This window comes from Haemaphysalis longicornis, unplaced genomic scaffold, assembly GCF_048455015.1.
Source record: "Haemaphysalis longicornis isolate Haplotype H1 unplaced genomic scaffold, Haemaphysalis longicornis Haplotype H1 scaffold_10, whole genome shotgun sequence".
Classification (NCBI taxonomy): Eukaryota; Metazoa; Arthropoda; class Arachnida; order Ixodida; family Ixodidae; genus Haemaphysalis; species Haemaphysalis longicornis.
The window spans coordinates 116,420,007-116,439,799 of record NW_027526204.1 but is presented as its reverse complement, the minus strand read 5'-3'; the positions used below and the strand labels follow the sequence as shown (position 1 = coordinate 116,439,799).

At 47.0% G+C, this 19,793-nt stretch overlaps 2 protein-coding genes and 2 non-coding genes across 5 annotated transcripts in view; 3 read left to right on the top strand and 1 right to left on the bottom strand.

Annotated features, from left to right (window-relative positions):
- LOC144159170 (uncharacterized) overlaps window positions 1-2,512 on the bottom strand; it is a 50,136-nt gene extending 47,624 nt beyond the window's left edge. The window contains exons 1-2 of one of the 2 annotated variants that reach the window (XM_077690497.1): window positions 2,344-2,512; window positions 1,480-1,632 (exon numbers count right to left, since the gene is read on the bottom strand). The gene's annotated coding sequence lies outside the window, so the exon portion shown is untranslated. The remainder of the gene's footprint in view (window positions 1-1,479; window positions 1,633-2,343) is intronic. The other variant, XM_077690496.1, reaches the window with a different exon arrangement.
- On the top strand, window positions 264-12,727 carry LOC144160047 (uncharacterized). The gene is made up of 2 exons (XM_077691667.1): window positions 264-1,124; window positions 11,014-12,727. Exons 1-2 carry the CDS (start codon window positions 264-266, stop codon window positions 11,587-11,589), a joined length of 1,437 nt encoding a protein of 478 aa, XP_077547793.1. The 3' UTR covers window positions 11,590-12,727.
- Trnat-cgu (transfer RNA threonine (anticodon CGU)) lies at window positions 3,402-3,474 on the top strand. The gene has a single exon. It is a non-coding gene; the product is annotated as a tRNA-Thr (tRNA).
- Window positions 4,325-4,397, top strand: Trnat-cgu (transfer RNA threonine (anticodon CGU)). The gene has a single exon. It is a non-coding gene; the product is annotated as a tRNA-Thr (tRNA).
- Window positions 12,728-19,793: the final 7,066 nt, after the last annotated feature.

The window sequence follows — 19,793 nt, the reverse complement described above, 5'->3', positions numbered from 1 at the left end:
CTCCACACAGCGCTGACGATTAAGAAGGAGCATTGGTCTCTACGCACGGGGCGTCTGGTGCGCGATGTCGGCGAAAGATCTTTAGGAAATAAACATATATGATCAAGAGCTTTCCATTGTTCTCGCACCGCCAGCTGCGTTTATCCACGTGCAGATCGCCTCGGACTGCACTTTGGTCAACGGCTGCAGTTCATATTTCTGTAAGAGATCTAACCTGCCTTAGTTAACACCTTAGCTCCACGTGTGAATAAAGCTAAATAGAAATGATATCGGATTCACCGCTCCAGGAAGGAGTTCACCTACCTAAACGCGACCAAGCAAAACGGTGGGACGACCATGGAACAGCGGACAAGACCCTTTCCGATCAGTCTGAACACGGAAAAGACGTCTCCCTATCACCGGGCCAAAATGGCGACCGGGCCACCTCAACGGCATGCGTGGAAGGTCACCGACAACTTGCGATTAAACCTTCTGCAGCTGGCGGCACTCTAGCAAAGGAAGCAGTCAACCTTGCGAACGGAGAGAGCTCGGCGTCACACCAAGATCGACTGTCCTTCACCGAAAGAAAGGGCTCACCATCTGAAAGTGATCTATCCACCCAATGCTCTTCTACTAATGACGACGGTTTTGAATTAACAGAGGAAGAGCTGGGAGCTTTTAAGCACTACCCGTGCAATCACAGGAGCTCAACCTCTAGGGACGACGATGACGTAACCGCGGCGGACGGCGGTACGACGTCTTCGGTTGCGGGGAGTAGTAACGACGGGAAGAAAGACCGTCCGGACACAGAAGCAGCGTGGGACAGCGAAACGTCTGATGAAGACCACGAGGGAAAACTGGAAGATTATAGGGGAGAGGAGGACGAGAGGGACTCCAATGCCTCGGACGAGGACTTTGACATCGCCTTCATCCGGCAGCCGCGAAATAGGGTCAAGACGTTCGGAATCCCGCTGCTGTTTAAGAAGACCGACGATTCACCGCCCGCACTCTCAGAGGTTTGCCTGCAGTGCGCGGAACAGCACATCGCCTTCGCCGCGCAGGAGAGTCCCCTGACCGTCACTGCTACGCGCAGAGGATATCTACGCGTCACCGTGGAGACGACTATCGCCGCAAGCTTCTTGCAGGTACGTCATACAAATATTTTACAAAAAAGTTCACGCATCTCCACGAAGTGAATCATGACGAGTGGGCGTAGCACAGGGGATCGTTCTTACCGTAAATCACCAGTGGCTTTGTACCCTCACGTATTTATACGAGTGACAACGCGTGTGTACAGTACATACAATTCCAATCGAATCCAATACGATACAATTCACTTTATTCCAATACAATCAAATCCAAATCCAATCCTATTCAATCCAATCCAATTCAATGCTCATCGCGCATGCGCAACACTATGTACACGGACGCCAAACCCCGGACAAAGCGAGGTCCTAAGGTGCTTCGCCCCAAAACAAAAAAGAATGAACAAATACTCACAGCCTGTCCCTTGCTTATCATGCGAGAGCGATGTGCTCATGTGGATGCGTTTCGAGCAGCGCTTTGCCCACATGTTTTCCGCGATGAGCGCCGACATGAACTTTGCAAGCGCATGTGGTTGCTAGGAGACGCTAAAAAAGGGGCCCACTACAGCTGCAAAGAGAGGCCGTGCGCGTTGCAATAGCAACACCTTGTAGGCAAAAGAAAGGTCCTCAGCACTACGTCACAAACATGTCGTTCCTCCCACATACTTGTGGGCCAAGTTAACCGCCACAGTTTAAATAAAAAAACCACATCGCTAGAGTTAGGGAAAAACCTGCCAACCGGAGTGTAGGGACACATAGACGAGGGCGTAATCATCAGGCTTTCTGTTAATCTTGGAGGTGTTCAGTACAGCCTTTTGCAAAGGCCAATCGCTCGAACTTTGTAACGGAAAATACGCTTGGAGACTGTGATGGAATTTGGGCAGGGAAACGCTGGGTGACAACCAGTGTGTTACGTAGGTTAAAATAACGTCCACAGAGAAAGCATTCTCAATACACCGTAAGCACGTTCGTATTCCATTGTTGAGGTTTAAAGCCCGCAATATGCGGAAAAAAGCCAGAATCCACTGTCTGTTCAGTCTACTAGTGATACTGGGACAGGAAAGTGTTTTAAACTAAAATGACTGCGCAAGTATTCTTTCTTTCTTCCTTCAGAGAAGGAGATATATAGATAAAAGGGTAACGGCCGGATGAAAGAAAGATAAATGCGGCAACCAGGCGGATGCTGCTACGCATAAAAAAAAGCTGCTTCGCAGCGCACGGTTGTATCACTTAAACTGAAGCCACCGGTTCGAGGGTGTTCAGTGCGTCGTACACTTACGTGTCCATTGTTCTTGTTCTTCATTTTGGGCTGCTGGTGTGTCAAGTCAGCGGTCCAGCGTATTCCAGCGAGCGGTATCCGTTTTTTTCCTCGACGTCTACGCACACATAGCGCGCACGGCGAGCGTCCTCTAATTCCAGCGCACACTCGAGCTCTGCGCTTTCCAGATGTCACCGCGTGGCGCGAGAGCGCGCGGGACATCGCTCTTTATTTGTTTGAATGCCAGCTTGACAATCAGAAGGGGCGACGTATGGAAAGAGATGCGACGCACAAAGTGAACGAACGTATATACAAAGAAAAACGAAACCGGGGGGAAAAGAAACATATGAAAAGGTCGTAGCATTTATCGGGACCGCACAAGTGTTTTATTTGTTTTGTGCGGCGCCGGAAAGAGCTCACCTGCTGGCCTCAACACGCGGCAGTTTTCAGCGACTGCCCCGATTTTTTTCCCGCGCCCAATAAAACACAACAAAAAGCAGCTCTGACGAAATAGGTCTAACAAAAAAACACTTGTGCCGGGTTCGGCAGATGTTTTCTGCAACAGACCACGCCTCCGCGATCGTCACGAGCCTTTTTACTTGACTTTTAAGTTGGCATTCATACGCCAGCGCGAGCATTTCAGCGCAGCATTGTTATTATGGTCGGTGCTGTGTTTTCTCCTCCCCAGCCGGCGTCCCCGAGTGCGCCTTCGGGTCGCACTTTCGTTGGGTACGATTTTGAGCAACGTTGTCGTGACGTCACGAGCACCAGCTGAACCATATTCGCCGCTCTCCATATTATTTGTTCACCCATTTAAGCGCGAGAAGTTTCCTCGGCACGTTCGCCTAATTACTGTTTCTTCCGCCTTATAATTGTGCGAGAGTGGTCGACCAGCGTTGAAGAGGGTTCAGCGCTGCTTGACCACTCTCGAAATGTCGTAGACACTTGAGTCACGGCCCGGCGGTTAAGAAGAAGGTCTGCTTCACCCCGGGTAGTCCGAGTGGCGCTGGCTACCACCCCCAAGCGCAGGAAACAAAAATACCTTAGCGTATACCCCAGAAAGTGGTGGGAAAATTGCCCCGCCGGTAGCGTAGTGGTCATCGCACCAGACGCGTATTCTGGAGGTCGTGGGTTCGGATCCCACCCGGCGGGCATTTCTTTCTCCACTTTCTTTCTTTCTTTCCAAATTCTTTATCTGTTTCAATGACCTACCACATCCTCCCCTTTGCTTTCCGAGGGTTTCTTGACTGCCAACTCTTATTTACGTGTTATTTTCAACGAGCCCTTCATTTCCTATTCTGATTCGCTACATGCATACCGAGGGCCTCTGTTCTGGCAGTCTTGGTGCCATAGGAAGCTTAAGAGGGTTCAACGCTGGTCGACCACTCTCGACATGTCGTAGACACTCGATTCACGGTCCGGGGCTTAAAAAGAAGGTCCCCCTCCCCCCGAGTAGTCTGAGTGGCGCTGGCTACCACCCCCAAGCACAGGAAACAAAAATACCTAAACATAAATACCCCACAAAGTGGAGGGGAAAATCGCCCCGCCAGTAGCGTAGTGGTTATCGCACCAGGACGGTATTCTGGAGGTCGTGGGTTCGGATCCCACCTGGCGGGCATTTTTTCTCCACTTTCTTTCTTTCCAAATTCTTTATCTGTTTCAATGACCTACCACATCCTCCCCTTTGCTTTCCGAGGTTTTCTTGACTGCCAACTCTTATTTATGTGTTATTTTCAACGAGCCCCTCATCTCCTATTCTGATTCGCTACATGCATAGCGAGGGCCTCTGTTCTGGCAGTCTTGGTCCCATAGGAAGCTCAAGAGGGTTCAACGCTGGTCGACCACTCTCGAAATGTCGTAGACACTCGCGTCACGGCCCGGCGGTTAAGAAGAAGGTTCCCTTCACCCCGGGTTGTCCGAGTGGCGCTGGCTACCACCCCCAAGCGCAGGAAACAAAAATACCTTAACATAAATACCCTAGAAAGTTGTGGGGAAAATTGCCCCGCCGGTAGCGTAGTGGTCATCGCACCAGACGCGTATTCTGGAGGTCGTGGGTTCGGATTCCACCCGGCGGGCATTTTTTCTCCACTTTCTGTCTTTCCGAATTCTTTATCTGTTTCATTGACCTTACCACATTCTCCCCTTTGCGTTCCGAGGTTTTCTTGACTCCTAACCCTTGTTTCTGTCATATGTATATACAGGGTGTCCCAGCTATCATGCACCAAGATTTAAAGGAAAAGAAATTGTGTAAGTCGAAGAAAACCTTGTGCGTAATGTTTGCAGTACTGTGGAGAAGCGGACAGTAAATTTTTAGTTTATGATATACTTAACTAATAATTTGTGATTGATTATCTAACTCGAGAAGTACTGTCCTAATCACTGAAGTATCAATGAGGGACTTGTAGGTAACCACAAGGGTATGTAACTGCGGAATTTTCAACGAGGACCTAATTGCGTACTCATTTATTTGAACTGATAAAGGAAACCCGCGAAATATGAAAAATACCACGTGACGGCGCCTCCGCGCGCAATGGCGAGCATCGTAAAGCAATGCCCTCAAACAGCCTGCCTCTGAGTTAGCCTGAATAAGATAAACAAAATAAAGAAAGAATAAATCGCACCCGAGATTGTGCCTTATCTGCACACGCGCCCCACGAATGTTGCTGTTGCTGCTCCTCTAATGCATGCCATTATCAAGGTGATGCGCTGTCTCTTCAGGCGGGTGACAGGCTAAGCAGTTGCTTCCACGCAGCTTATTTGGGGACGCTGCTTTACAGTGTGCGCGGAAGCGCCGTCACGTGGTATTTTTCATATTTCGTGGGTTTTCTTTATCAGTAAGAATACATGAGTACGCAATTAGTTCATCGCTGAAAATACCGCAGTTAGATGCCCCTCGTGGGTACCTACAAGTGCCTTATTGACACTTCAGTGATTAGGATACTTCTCGAGTTAGGTAGTTAGAATTAATTGGTCAAGTATCATTAACGAAAAACTTACTGTACGCTTCTCCACAGTGCTGCAAACCTTACGCACTACGTTTTCTTCCAGTAACGCCATTGCTCTTTTTTTAAATCTTGGTGCATGATAGCTGGGACACCCTGTATATATATATATATATATATATATATATATATATATATATATATATATATATATATATATATATACAGAAAGATAGGTCAGCAGTCTACAACGCCAAAGGAGGCATGGGGGTGTGGTTAGGCTCTTTTCTTTTTCACTACGGTTAATGAAGTAAACATTTTTTTAAATATACAGAAGAAAGAAAGAAAAACACGCGCCCAGAGTGGGGACCGAACCCACGCCTTTCGATTACATGTCGAATGCCTTACCAATTCGGCTATCTGGGCGACTGTGTTCTCCTTCACTTCCTGGGCTATTTATATTTACTAGAAGTGTATCTGACACTTGAGGGTGGTAGCCAGCGCCACTCTGACTACACGGGGAGAAGGGGACCTTCTTTTCAACCCCCGGGGCGTGACTCAAACGTCTACAGCCTGTCATGAGCGGGTAACTGGCGGGAAGCCCTCTTATGCTACCTAGGCATCAAGGCTGCCAGAACCGAGACCATCGCTAGGCTTTCGCAGAATAATATAGTAAGGAAATGAGGGGCTCGTTGAGGAAATACAGAAAGATAGGTCAGCAGTCTACAACGCCAAAGGAGGCATGGGGGTGTGGTTAGGCTCTTTTCTTTTTCACTACGGTTAATGAAGTAAACATTTTTTTAAATATACAGAAGAAAGAAAGAAAAACACGCGCCCAGAGTGGGGACCGAACCCACGCCTTTCGATTACATGTCGAATGCCTTACCAATTCGGCTATCTGGGCGACTGTGTTCTCCTTCACTTCCTGGGCTATTTATATTTACTAGAAGTGTATCTGACACTTGAGGGTGGTAGCCAGCGCCACTCTGACTACACGGGGAGAAGGGGACCTTCTTTTCAACCCCCGGGGCGTGACTCAAACGTCTACAGCCTGTCATCAGCGGGTAACTGGCGGGAAGCCCTCTTATGCTACCTAGGCATCAAGGCTGCCAGAACGGAGACCCTCGCTAGATTCGAGATTCGACATGTAATCGAAAGGCGTGGGTTCGGTCCCCACTCTGGGCGCGTGTTTTTCTTTCTTTCTTCTGTATATTTAAAAAATGTTTACTTCATTAACCTTAGTGAAAAAGAAAAGAGCCTAACCACACCCCCATGCCTCCTTTGGCGTTGTAGACTGCTGACCTATCTTTCTGTATTTCCTCAACGAGCCCCTCATTTCCTTACTATATTATTCTGCGAAAGCCTAGCGAGGGTCTCGGTTCTGGCAGCCTTGATGCCTAGGTAGCATAAGAGGGCTTCCCGCCAGTTACCCGCTCATGACAGGCTGTAGACGTTTGAGTCACGCCCCGGGGGTTGAAAAGAAGGTCCCCTTCTCCCCGTGTAGTCAGAGTGGCGCTGGCTACCACCCTCAAGTGTCAGATACACTTCTAGTAAATATAAATAGCCCAGGAAGTGAAGGAGAACACAGTCGCCCAGATAGCCGAATTGGTAAGGCATTCGACATGTAATCGAAAGGCGTGGGTTCGGTCCCCACTCTGAGCGCGTGTTTTTCTTTCTTTCTTCTGTATATTTAAAAAAATGTTTACTTCATTAACCGTAGTGAAAAAGAAAAGAGCCTAACCACACCCCCATGCCTCCTTTGGCGTTGTAGACTGCTGACCTATCTTTCTGTATTTCCTCAACGAGCCCCTCATTTCCTTACTATATTATTCTGCGAAAGCCTAGCGAGGGTCTCGGTTCTGGCAGCCTTGATGCCTAGGTAGCATAAGAGGGCTTCCCGCCAGTTACCCGCTCATGACAGGCTGTAGACGTTTGAGTCACGCCCCGGGGGTTGAAAAGAAGGTCCCCTTCTCCCCGTGTAGTCAGAGTGGCGCTGGCTACCACCCTCAAGTGTCAGATACACTTCTAGTAAATATAAATAGCCCAGGAAGTGAAGGAGAACACAGTCGCCCAGATAGCCGAATTGGTAAGGCATTCGACATGTAATCGAAAGGCGTGGGTTCGGTCCCCACTCTGGGCGCGTGTTTTTCTTTCTTTCTTCTGTATATTTAAAAAAATGTTTACTTCATTAACCGTAGTGAAAAAGAAAAGAGCCTAACCACACCCCCATGCCTCCTTTGGCGTTGTAGACTGCTGACCTATCTTTCTGTATTTCCTCAACGAGCCCCTCATTTCCTTACTATATTATTCTGCGAAAGCCTAGCGAGGGTCTCGGTTCTGGCAGCCTTGATGCCTAGGTAGCATAAGAGGGCTTCCCGCCAGTTACCCGCTCATGACAGGCTGTAGACGTTTGAGTCACGCCCCGGGGGTTGAAAAGAAGGTCCCCTTCTCCCCGTGTAGTCAGAGTGGCGCTGGCTACCACCCTCAAGTGTCAGATACACTTCTAGTAAATATAAATAGCCCAGGAAGTGAAGGAGAACACAGTCGCCCAGATAGCCGAATTGGTAAGGCATTCGACATGTAATCGAAAGGCGTGGGTTCGGTCCCCACTCTGGGCGCGTGTTTTTCTTTCTTTCTTCTGTATATTTAAAAAAATGTTTACTTCATTAACCGTAGTGAAAAAGAAAAGAGCCTAACCACACCCCCATGCCTCCTTTGGCGTTGTAGACTGCTGACCTATCTTTCTGTATTTCCTCAACGAGCCCCTCATTTCCTTACTATATTATTCTGCGAAAGCCTAGCGAGGGTCTCGGTTCTGGCAGCCTTGATGCCTAGGTAGCATAAGAGGGCTTCCCGCCAGTTACCCGCTCATGACAGGCTGTAGACGTTTGAGTCACGCCCCGGGGGTTGAAAAGAAGGTCCCCTTCTCCCCGTGTAGTCAGAGTGGCGCTGGCTACCACCCTCAAGTGTCAGATACACTTCTAGTAAATATAAATAGCCCAGGAAGTGAAGGAGAACACAGTCGCCCAGATAGCCGAATTGGTAAGGCATTCGACATGTAATCGAAAGGCGTGGGTTCGGTCCCCACTCTGGGCGCGTGTTTTTCTTTCTTTCTTCTGTATATTTAAAAAAATGTTTACTTCATTAACCGTAGTGAAAAAGAAAAGAGCCTAACCACACCCCCATGCCTCCTTTGGCGTTGTAGACTGCTGACCTATCTTTCTGTATTTCCTCAACGAGCCCCTCATTTCCTTACTATATATATATATATATATATATATATATACATATATATATATATATATATATATATATATATATATATATATATATATATTGAGAAGCTCCAGCGAGTAGGCTTTGTTGAAGTCGAGAAGGCCCTTTATTCGGCAACCAGCAGCCCGCACCCGAGAAGGTTCTTCGAACAACGATGATGATAATCAAGCGTCGCGCGTCCAAGCGATGATGTGGTGATGATGAACGGGCGAAGTGAGAAGACGAAGACGATGTGCTGATGGTAAATAAATAAAGGGAAAACGACGAAGGAAGCTCGGTGCTTTGAGTTAGTCACTTCCGCTTACAATATATATATATATATATATATATATATATATATATAGCGAATCAGAATAGGAAATGAGGGGCTCGTTGAAAATAACACAGAAATAAGGGTTGGCAGTCGAGAAAACCTCGGAAAGCAAAGGGGAGGATGTGGTAGATCATTGAAACAGATTAAGAATTTGGAAAGAAAGAAAGAAAGTGAAGAAAAAATGCCCGCCAGGTGGGATCCGAACCCACGACCTCCAGAATACCGGTCTGGTATTCCGGACCGGTATTCTGGAGGTCGTGGGTTCGGATCCCACCTGGCGGGCATTTTTTCTTCACTTTCTTTCTTTCTTTCCAAATTCTTAATCTGTTTCAATGATCTACCACATCCTCCCCTTTGCTTTCCGAGGTTTTCTCGACTGCCAACCCTTATTTCTGTGTTATATATATATATATATATATATATATATATATATATATATATATATATATATATATATATATATATATATATATATATATATATATATATATATATGCGTCCGCATCGTAGGCACGTGTTACTTGTACACACGTAAAGGTATCCACCATGTTCCTTCATCTGAAACCAGGTGTCGTTTAGGACTCACTTCGAACATCCTTCAGCTCCGCATTCCCCCGCCACGTGTCCGGCTCTCCGCTCGCTTCCGTACGGTTTCTTTTATTTTTTTCACTTGGGCTCTTCACTTAGCGCCAGTGATTTTCCGTCTTCCAAAGCCCCCCCCCCCCCCCCCCTCCCTCTGACGGTTATTTCTCATGCCCGCTGATTTCCCTCTCGTACTTTGTGTATTCCCGTATGTTGGTAGCTTTGGTACCTCGCAATGTTCGTGTGGCCCTAATGTTTTCTTAAAAATAAGCAGCAGGGGGCCGTAGCAGGCGACCACCAGCCGGAGCGAGTCAGTGGACACGCAAGCGCAAGAGCCGAACTCCTCCTCGGATCTTTTCGTTCCCGCTTTCCCGTGGTGTCTCCAGTGGCACGCAGCACTTCCCTCCCTATTATCATCAATCCACGGCTTCCTTGTGTGCGCCCCCTTTCCCCTCAGTTTCCCGGCCCCATTCCAACCTCACTCTCCTTCCTTTGTCCCCACACTCGCGTTTTTGGGCTTTTCTATGCTTCTGTGGGTCCGGTCGCGTACAGCTTACGTTTGGATTTGCACAGTTTCCTGTCTCCTACACGCCATCAATGCATTTAAACCCAATTGATCGGTTCCCCGTACATCTTGGAGAAAGTCCGGTCCCCGGCGGCAACGTGAGGATAAGTATTCTTATGTTGTCGCTGTGACTACTTAATCTAATATACATGTATATAACGAATCTTCTGTTTTACTGATTTTTTATGAAAATATATAAGCCAGAACTGTGCAAGCCAGAGGTCACAGTAGAGCTGTGCTCGTCTGACTAAGCTAAACGCGTCGAGCGCCATATAAGTCATTGACAACCTTGTCGCACACACATATACAGTTTACAACTCCAGTAAAGGTAAGTCAGAGTACCGTCGTACCACCACTATAGGGATCCTATATGCAGTAGGGAAGAGGCGTCTGCCTTCCTGAACTTCATAAAGAGTAATGATATTTGCAAAGTAGCATAACGGAGCCACATTATTCAAGGCGAAAATGTTGTCGGGGCTCAGTGTTCACTTCGCAATCTACTTCTGACGACCAGTCGGTGGTTACGCGAGCCGTGCTTCAGGCGAAGTCAAGTCAATCCGAAGAGTACGCGGTATAGGGACCGTCATGCGAAATCGGCGAGGAGCATGCGCAAAGGAGAACAGCGCTTTCGAAATAATTTTAATAGTAAATGAATTCACGCAAGCGGGCACAGAGTGGTCGAAAGATGGACTCCAGACTCCAGAACTGAATCTGCGCAATTATTCTCCCAATGTTGGCCGCGTTACCTGTTCAGCCCCATTCGTGGCGAATGGTTTTGCATGAAGTGTAAAAGCGTAGGCATTCATTGTTTGTGTAAAGCCATGCATTCATTCTATTCCAATCTTCATCACTGTCATCCTGTTTACCCGCCTTTCCGTCCCCAAACACAGAGTAGCTGGCTAGAGCTAATATCGCCAGGCCGACCTTTCTGTGATTTTTTTCTTTTCAACAAAATCACTCTATCAACAACAACGTTTCTCTTCCGATTAACACGTGTTGGAATTGCTGTGCAGGACATGGACGAATTGGGAGGAATCCCCGTCAAGGTGGAGCTGCCCCGAGCCTACTCGGACAATGTCGCGAAGATCACCAACGTGCCGGAGGTCTACACGGACTCCCAGATCCGCCAATTCTTTGCGGCCTCCGGAGTAGTGTCCGCCAAGCGGCAGTGCTCCTACCGTACACGGGAGGACGGCTCAATCGCGGTCGTTCCGAGCGGCGCCGTGCTGCTGACCTTCAGGCCGGAGAAGGTCATCCCCGTGCGCATTAGGCCTAACGTGGAGAACGCCGAGGCCTTCGCGTACCGCTTCTTCCCGGTGCGTCCCCACGTGACCGTTCCGACAATGTGCCTCAACTGCTTCCGCTTTGGCCACATGGCGAAGCACTGCCGGCGACGCAAGCGCTGCAAGGTATGCGCGGGATACCACAACTACAAGGAATGCACCACACGGGACGAGCTCAGGTGCTGCAACTGCAAAGGTCCGCACGCGGCGACGTACAGCATGTGCCCCGTCCGCATGGCGGCCGTCCGCGACAAGAGATTCGCGCTTAAGTTTGACCGTAGGCCTCGCGATGGAAACTGCTATTGAGATGGCAGCCGTCCGCGACAAGAGGTTCGCGTTTAAATTTGACCACAGGCCTCGCGATAGAAGCTGGTCTCTCTAATGCGATGAACAAAAGGTAATAAACTTACTCTTTGTGTCTTTTTGAAAACTTTTTTCATTATTTGCTTAGCCACGTAAGTCGTACGTATCCCAGAACTGTGCAGGCACTCGTATAAGGTACCGACCAAAGGAGGAGCACCGCATGTTGCGCAAACAAAAGTGCAGTCACAAAAAAAAATTTCTTCGAACGAATTATAGTCAGCATAAACCTATTTTTGTTCACTGGAAACGAGGGCCTCTACTATGGACCTCCAAGCACTCCCGTCCTGCCACCCACGAGTACATCGTTTCATGCCTCCATCGGAATAATAGCCACCCTCTACTTGTAGTCCCATTTCACGATAGCATTTTGGTTTCCCTGGTTGTCCATGTGTTGGAAGTGTTCTTCGCATCGCACGCCCTGCCCAAGTAATATTTTGGGGTACTGTCTATTGAACCCGAATCTGTTCCCTTGACCAAGCAGGCGAACGTCTTGTTCGCCTGCTATCCCTAAGCGTTACTCCCATTAGCCTTCGTTCTAGGGCTCAGTGTACAGACAAGTATTTTCGATAGGTGTTCTTCAGTCCTACACCTGACTTCGGCCCGTAAAATTTCTTCAACATCCCTTTCAAATCGTCAAAAACAGATATCATCAGGTAGTGTGTCCCGCTCTCACGCTTTTTCTAATCGAAAATTTCGCACCCTTGCGAAGGATTATCCCGCTCGGCGACTCATTGCGTACGTCCTCCAGAGGTAGTACGTAAGTCTCCTGCATTCCCTGGTCTTTCAACACTTCCAGCATTGCGGTGATGGCTGCTGAGTGAAATGATTTTCTGTAGTGTGCTCAGAAAACGTGAAATGATTTATTATTATCCGATGACTTTTAAATACCCGCCTTCTGGCGTGACTCGAATCAATTTTCCAGTAACCTTTCCCAATCCAGCCTATTTTCTCGCGTGTTGGAAAGAAAGGGTGCCGTTCAGGCGGGTAAGCTATTTGTATATTACCGAATAGGCTGAGAAGTCTGTTGTACTTAATATTTTTGGTGTCGCTCCTTTTGTAAATCACAATTACGAGAGCTTTTTCACGGCTGAGGGTAAAAATAAGCCTCTTAAGCATTCTGAAGTAAACCCTGCAAGCTTTTGTAGCCCAATTCCGCAAGCGACTCATTAATCCGAGCTACCCCTGAGGTACCTGTGTTCTCAGGTGTACCTCAGGGCACCATGCTGGGACCGTTACTTTTCCTGATATGTATTAACGACTTACCGCGTAATATTTCTTCTTCAATTCGCATTTTTGCTGATGATTGTTTGCTTTAACATAAGATTACTTACTCTTCTGACGTTGGATGCTTGCAATTTGACCTCAATAATATTACTTCCTGGTGCTAACTCTAGCATATGGAGCTCAACATAAATAAGTGTAAAGTGATGAGGGTATCCCGCAACCCGTTAAGTTGTCCTGACTATTTTCTTAACAGTACCCCGTTAGAATCTGCACTCGAATATAAATATCTTGGTGTGCACATAACTCACACTCTGTCCTGGTCTTTACATATTGGTTTATTAACATCAAAGGCTAACCGCATGCTTGAATACATAAAACATAATTTTTCCCTAGCACCTTTTTCTTAAAAAACAGTTGTATGTTAGTTATGTGCGCCCCACACTAGAGTATGCTTCATCAGCTTAGGATCGTGGCTATGTTACTTTAACCAACCAACTTGAATCTGTACAAAAACGTTCCGTGAGATTTATACTGTCTAACTTGAAGAGTACGTCTATCGTAACTTCTATGAAGTCTACTCTTAACCTACCGCCTCTCGCTACACGGTAGAAAACTGTCACGGCTGTGCCTCTTTCAGAAAGCTTATCACAATAACCAGGTACTCAAATCACGCTGGATACAACCCGCATTTTTCATATCCGAACGCTTTGATCATCGTCACAAAATTCATATTCGGCAGCAAAACACTGTCACCTACTCTCATTCCTTTTCGCCGAAAACGTGGCGTGAATGGAACCACCTGCCTTCTTCATTAGCTCGTATTACTAGCCCTGACCGTTTCCGGGAAGCGCTTTCAAATTCAAATTTGTTGCAATTTTCTTGTATTTTTTTCGGCTGAGTAGCCTCACGGTAGTGTGTATTTTTCTCCTTTTGCTTTATTGTTCTTTTTCAGTATATTACATGCTTGTGTCGACCCGTTATTTCTGTGTACGTATTTATGTGGCTGTACTCCGAATTAAGTGCCTTTATCCTACTTTTGGTTTCTTCCTTGTAATCTGACTGAGCTTATCGCTGTGTTTATTGCGCTTGTTGTACTACGTATTTTCTAAACATTATTGTTTTTTCTATGTATGTCCATCATTCTACACTTGTCGCACGCCTTTTTGCAACATTTTTTTCTCTTCTAGGTAAGCCCCCCCCTCTTCAATGCTGTATGCCCTGACGGTACAATTAATAAAATAAATAAATAAATAAATAAATAAATAAATAAATAACATTTCTTCCAAATCTCCCTTCCTCTGAGCAGTGAGAAACACTGTTAACCAGCGGTCGCCTGCTGAAGGATCAAGCACTCCTGGTAACCCGGGCTGTGACGGTGCAGTGGACCCATGCCTCCACGAAATAAGGATCCACTCCTACTTTTTCAGCTCTGAGATGATGTCTCTCTTCCTCTATTACATCCCTGCAATAACCGCAGGAAGCGGTAAGAGGGTGTGGTGGCGCGCAAATTTAAATCACGTGTGCCCAGCCTGGCGACCACGCGCTCTTCCTTTCTTGACTTGCAAATAAAGCTGCTTTTCACTACAATATTGGTACACCACAGTTTGAATATAATATAGACACCATTGCATAGGCGTTCACTGCTATTTGTGCTTGCGCAGAAGCTGGTTTTTGGTTTCAAAGTCACGCGTATACGTAGCCTGGTTACCACGCGCTTTTCCCGTCTTGACTTGCAAATAAAGCTGCTTTTCACTACAATATTGTTATACCACAATTTGAACATAATAAAGGAGCTAGTACATACGCATTCACGTTTATTCGTGCTAGCGCAGAAGCTGGCTTTTGGTTTCAAAGTCACGTAATAATTCATCTGGCCCTTAGTTCTCCTTTCAAGAACGCACGAATGGCCGCTCCACAACGCAGCGCCCTCATTTTCAACGAGCACAAAATCCCGACAGTTATTTATACAAAACCGGATGTTGTCTCACAAGTTCTTCCAAACGGGAAACCATTTCCGCCTAATACACACACACGTGTGACGTAATTATACGAATGATAACTGTTAAGCTTTGGTTTTTGACAGTGACAAGATTCGTGCAAAAAAAACTGTGTGCGCAGAACATAGAGCCCAAACTAATACGTTTGAAAAGTTATTTTACAAAAATGTATATTGTACCATCTCACTGGAGTAACGTCGGCTGGAATTGATGACCGTGTAGCTCCGACTGCAGCGCTGACTGGACACCTACTCCGCTCTCACCTGACTAAGGAGCATCTGTGTGTTACTTAGTTCGCGGTCACGGACGGACTGAATGATTCAAAGCTCATTCACCCTAACATATATTTTGCATACCCAGCTTTCTCGCTTAAAATTCCGACCTCCCAGGAACTTAGCAAAACCACTTCAGGAAAGTGATATTTGGCATAAAGGAAGAAGTCAACGCGGACATGAAAACTCTAAAAGGAGTTTCCAGGATTCTGAATATTTTTTTTGTTTTATTTGCTGTAAAATGTTACTCCATATGCATATGCATGGGATAGTTTCAATGAATCTCGAGCTTAGTCGCGCAAGCGCAAGATTTGAAACTCTGCGCAAACCAAGTTTTCACCCCCAATATTAGCTGCGCAAAAATATTTTACATTTCGATAAAAAACTACAGAGTAATCAGTGTTGAAAGAACTGCCATGAGCGGCAAAGCTGTCCATGGAGTACAAATTGTGGGTGCAGATACTGTTGTCGCCATAACCATTTCGAACTAGTATGTGTGAATATCACAATATAGTTGTCTTACAGGCTTTATGAGAGCAATTACCGGTTTACAGGAAGCTTTTTCTATTAGGGAGGCTTCCTTAATATGCACATTATAGCAGCCAGGCAGTTTTCGGAAGAAATTCCTCTAAACTTGCGAAACCGTGTCCCCGTTACTTTTGACGGCACCTGTACAATCGCGGCCTACAATTTAGGTTGTACGGTTTGTTTCTCTCCAGCCTACTGGCTAGGCATGTGCTACATGTTTGAATGTGATACGTGAAGCTTCACTGCTCTTCGTAAATGCGCAAACCACGTATTCTGCCACCAGGCTTGTGAAAATGGTCATTTGATTGCCGAAACCCTCCAGCGCAGATTTTCCACAGATGGTCCACTTTAGTAAAAGCCCAGCTTCGGGATGGGGTTCGGAAAATTGATCGCGGGCTACTTATTGTCATAATTGTGCGACACAAGTGCGCAAACACTGGAGTAAAAATTACACAAACAAAATTGGCCCATTCTATCGACTGAAGTGCTGTATTTACAAGTAAGTGATATAGAAAACATTACCTGAGACATTTTGGGTCATCTCGGCTCGGATCTATCGCGCTCAAACACAGCGTGGCAGCGAGAGCCAGTAAGAGACGGCCAACAATCGTTATAGAGAACGCCTTCCTTCCTTTCCCAAAGCCGACTGCTACTCGACCGCACGGCACGTTCGGCAAGACGCCGCGAAAGCCGTGATTCGACGGCATGCCGTGTCTCCGAGAAATTACCCTGGATCAGTTACCGATCACGAAAGCTTGATAGGTTAGAAGGCGGAATACTGAGAAAGGGCGGGGTTCGAGTGTCTAACGTGCTGGGACCGTAATTTATGGACAGGTGCAACAAAGCAACGAATAGATGGAAAATATTTATTTCATAGTGTGTTTACGGTCATTGTTGCGCTTTTCGCCATTGATTTTTTTCTCAGCAAGCAATGAGTCGAATGCTTGTTGAAGGACTCAGCTGCTGGGACGTACTGGTGCGTATCACGTGCTCTCAAGAAAAGCATGGCTATCGCGGGTTGGCTGGTGTGCTGCTGTGATAACTTCATAGGGCAGCTTTTAGAGAAAGACCTCAAAACACACGAAAGCTAACATCACTGGCGTTGTTTAGGGGCTATAAACAGTTAATTTGGGCAAATCCTTCTACTGCGCGTTTTGCTATTTTGTCGAATAATAGGGAAAAGTTGCCTATTCACATCATTTGTTTTGTGCCGAAATGTATAACAGGGATAATATTACTCATGCACCGTAATTTCCTTACGCTTGAAAAAAGAATGCAGTTGTCAGAAATGGACGTTCGTGCAGTGTATGAGCTGGACAATGATGACCGTCACGTTGGGTAGCCATATCTGTGCGTTGTACTCCCAACCTAACTGCACATTTGGGGCACCACCATCATTTTAAAAAATGAAGGAAGCGCACACTAACGCGTACGACTTTAGGCTAGCGAAGCTGCACGAACACATCATCGCCAGCATGGTGGTTTAAGTGTGCCCTTCCAGCCGATTTGTTTCTTCGTCGCTGCCGCAACAACCTTTACTCTATCGCTGTTGCTGTAAGTGTGAGCGTCCTTAATTTTTGGAAGTAATCATTATTGGACGCCACCATGGATGGGCGTACGCTACGCCGTGTCTTTCTCGTTCCGGGCAACTGTTGCCATGATTACGGCGAACGCTTTGGAATTTTTAGCGTAAGCTACACTGGCCGAGGTTGAGCAGTTTCGTGTGGGCTGTTAAGTGCCGTACTGCGAAAGCGCGAAGAGCATGAGATTGGATTAGATTGGATTGGGATTTGGATTTGGATTAAATTGGATTGTCTTGGCTTGGCTTGTCTTGTCTTGGATGGGACTTGGATTGGATTGGAATAAATTGAATTGTATTAGAAATCCAATCCATTTGTAGCACGGGTGTGTAGAGAATTGGATCTCCACATTCGCCAGTCCGCGCATTCCGGAGGAGTGACGTCATAGCCGCGGCAGACGAACTGGGGCCTGCGCGTGCCCAGCTGTCGGCTCCGTTGCGCAGCTGGCCAAGTCTGTTATTGCGCCGGAGTCGCTTGATATCCGTTAAGCGTGGCTCCTGCAGAGCCGGGCTGCTCATACTGGACTAGACTGGACTGGATTGGATCGGATTGGAAATCGTTTTAGCAGCAGTAAGCATGATAATCAGCTAATCATAGACAACCAGGACACCTAAGACTAACCAGCTGAACCTTAGCTCACGCTACGTATATCCTGGCATAGCCTAGCTAAGCCACTGCTAATTTTTCTCGTTCGATCAAGTATTGCCACGATTACCCCGAACGATGGAGTCTTTTCTTTTAAGGGGGGAGGGGGGGGTGAATTTTGGCTAATCTTCTTAAGTGCGTATGCTTGGCTTGACAAACGTGCGCAGGGGACGCTGGGTGGTCGTCGCGAGGCACGCACACACGAGCGCTCGGCAGGGTGGTCGCCGTGATCCACCCGCGCATGTGCGTGCGCTCGGCATTTTCTTCGCTTTGTTACCTGCGGATAGAGAAAATTCCGGTTTGCTAAACAGCTTCGTTGCTAAAAATGGCATCTCGCATTCGTGGGTACCACATCGGAGCCAATCAAAGGCGACCGTTGTCCCAATGTGGCCAGTTTCCAAATTTAATGCAGCCTTCAGCAGACTCCGGAGCTGCGCACTCGAAAGTAAACAGAATCACGGCTATTCACCCTTAAAGCGTTCGTTCTGGCTAATTTTTCTCCAATCGTTGTGGGCTTTTCTGATTCTTATGGCAGCTCTCAGAGCAACTTGGTTCGCTGCTGGGCACTTCGTCTTGCATGATTGAGGAAAATTGCGGGAGTCATGAGCACTCCTTAGGAGTTGAAGAGGCTAAAGCGAAAACTTCAACATCTCTTCCTAAAGAAAGTGTGGAGGAGCGCAAAAGATGCGCCCCATCCAAATAAATTGCGGCCCAATCGATCGTACACGCTTCAAAGACCCACGTTTTCAGGTGAAGAACGAACCTATGCGACGATTTTTTTGCGCACTAAGTAAGCGCATGTACGCACGATCTAAATGTATACCTATCCATTGTTTATCAAATAAAGATATGATAATAAATTCCTTCTTCATGATCGATACGTGTATTGTCTTATCCAGAACGGCTGATTTTTGCAATTTTCAAGTGGCCCTTTTGACACAATGGAAGCCCGGCTTCACGCACGCGCCGGATGTCCAGAGATCTTATCAAAGCTTTTCGGTCGACCAACTGGTCTACCGAGAAATGCGTTAGTTTTCTGGCAGGGCTCCATCGGTCACACTAAGAAAGTTTTGCTATTAAAAATGCACAGCTGAATTTCCCTGAGTTCTCCTTAGATTTTGGCGCTGCGAGTAATTGAAGCTCTTGCACCGCTGTGCCAGATCAGTAGGGCGCGCGCTTGATATGCCCCAGAAGACCGGACTCATAGCCTCAGCTGCATCTCTCCGCCTTCCACATGGCTCTACGTCGCCTTAACGTGGGCGCATGGCAGCACAGACTTCAGCTTGTTTGTTTGTAAGCACGCTGGTTGATGTGTACTGCATAAGCATCATCGCCAATTTCTATATCCTGGTGATTCGCGGTCATTTCTACAGTTTGTAGAGTTCTTTCTGTGCGTAACATTGAGTTTACGTAAGTGGCGGCGCCCCGACCGAGTTACCAACATCCATGATTATCTCGAGCCAATTCTCCGGCGCACACACAGAGAGGTCATCCAGGGTAACCTCATGATTAGAAAAGCCGAGACGATCAAACAGTTTAAGTATCGCAAATGAAAAGAAGTCAGACACCGCTACTGTAGTCGACCAATCAGGTTGTAAATAGCAAGAAAGGCAAGAAGGAACCGATGAATTTATCTCGGCCGTCATCTTTTACGCCTTGTCACAGGGCCAGCCTGCACACCGTATGCGCGGCACCATGCAGGTAGTGGATGATACCTGGCTAAGAAATCGGCACTTTTTGATCGATGTCCTAGCGCAAGCTACAGGCAGCTTTACTAGGAAAAGTGCTGCGATCACAGCGGCCTCTCTCGGTGCAGGATCCCTATTCTATTGCGAGGCTTGAAATTGAGAGAGAGAGAGAGAGAGAGAGAGAGAGAGAAAGCTCTTTATTAGAGGAAAGCA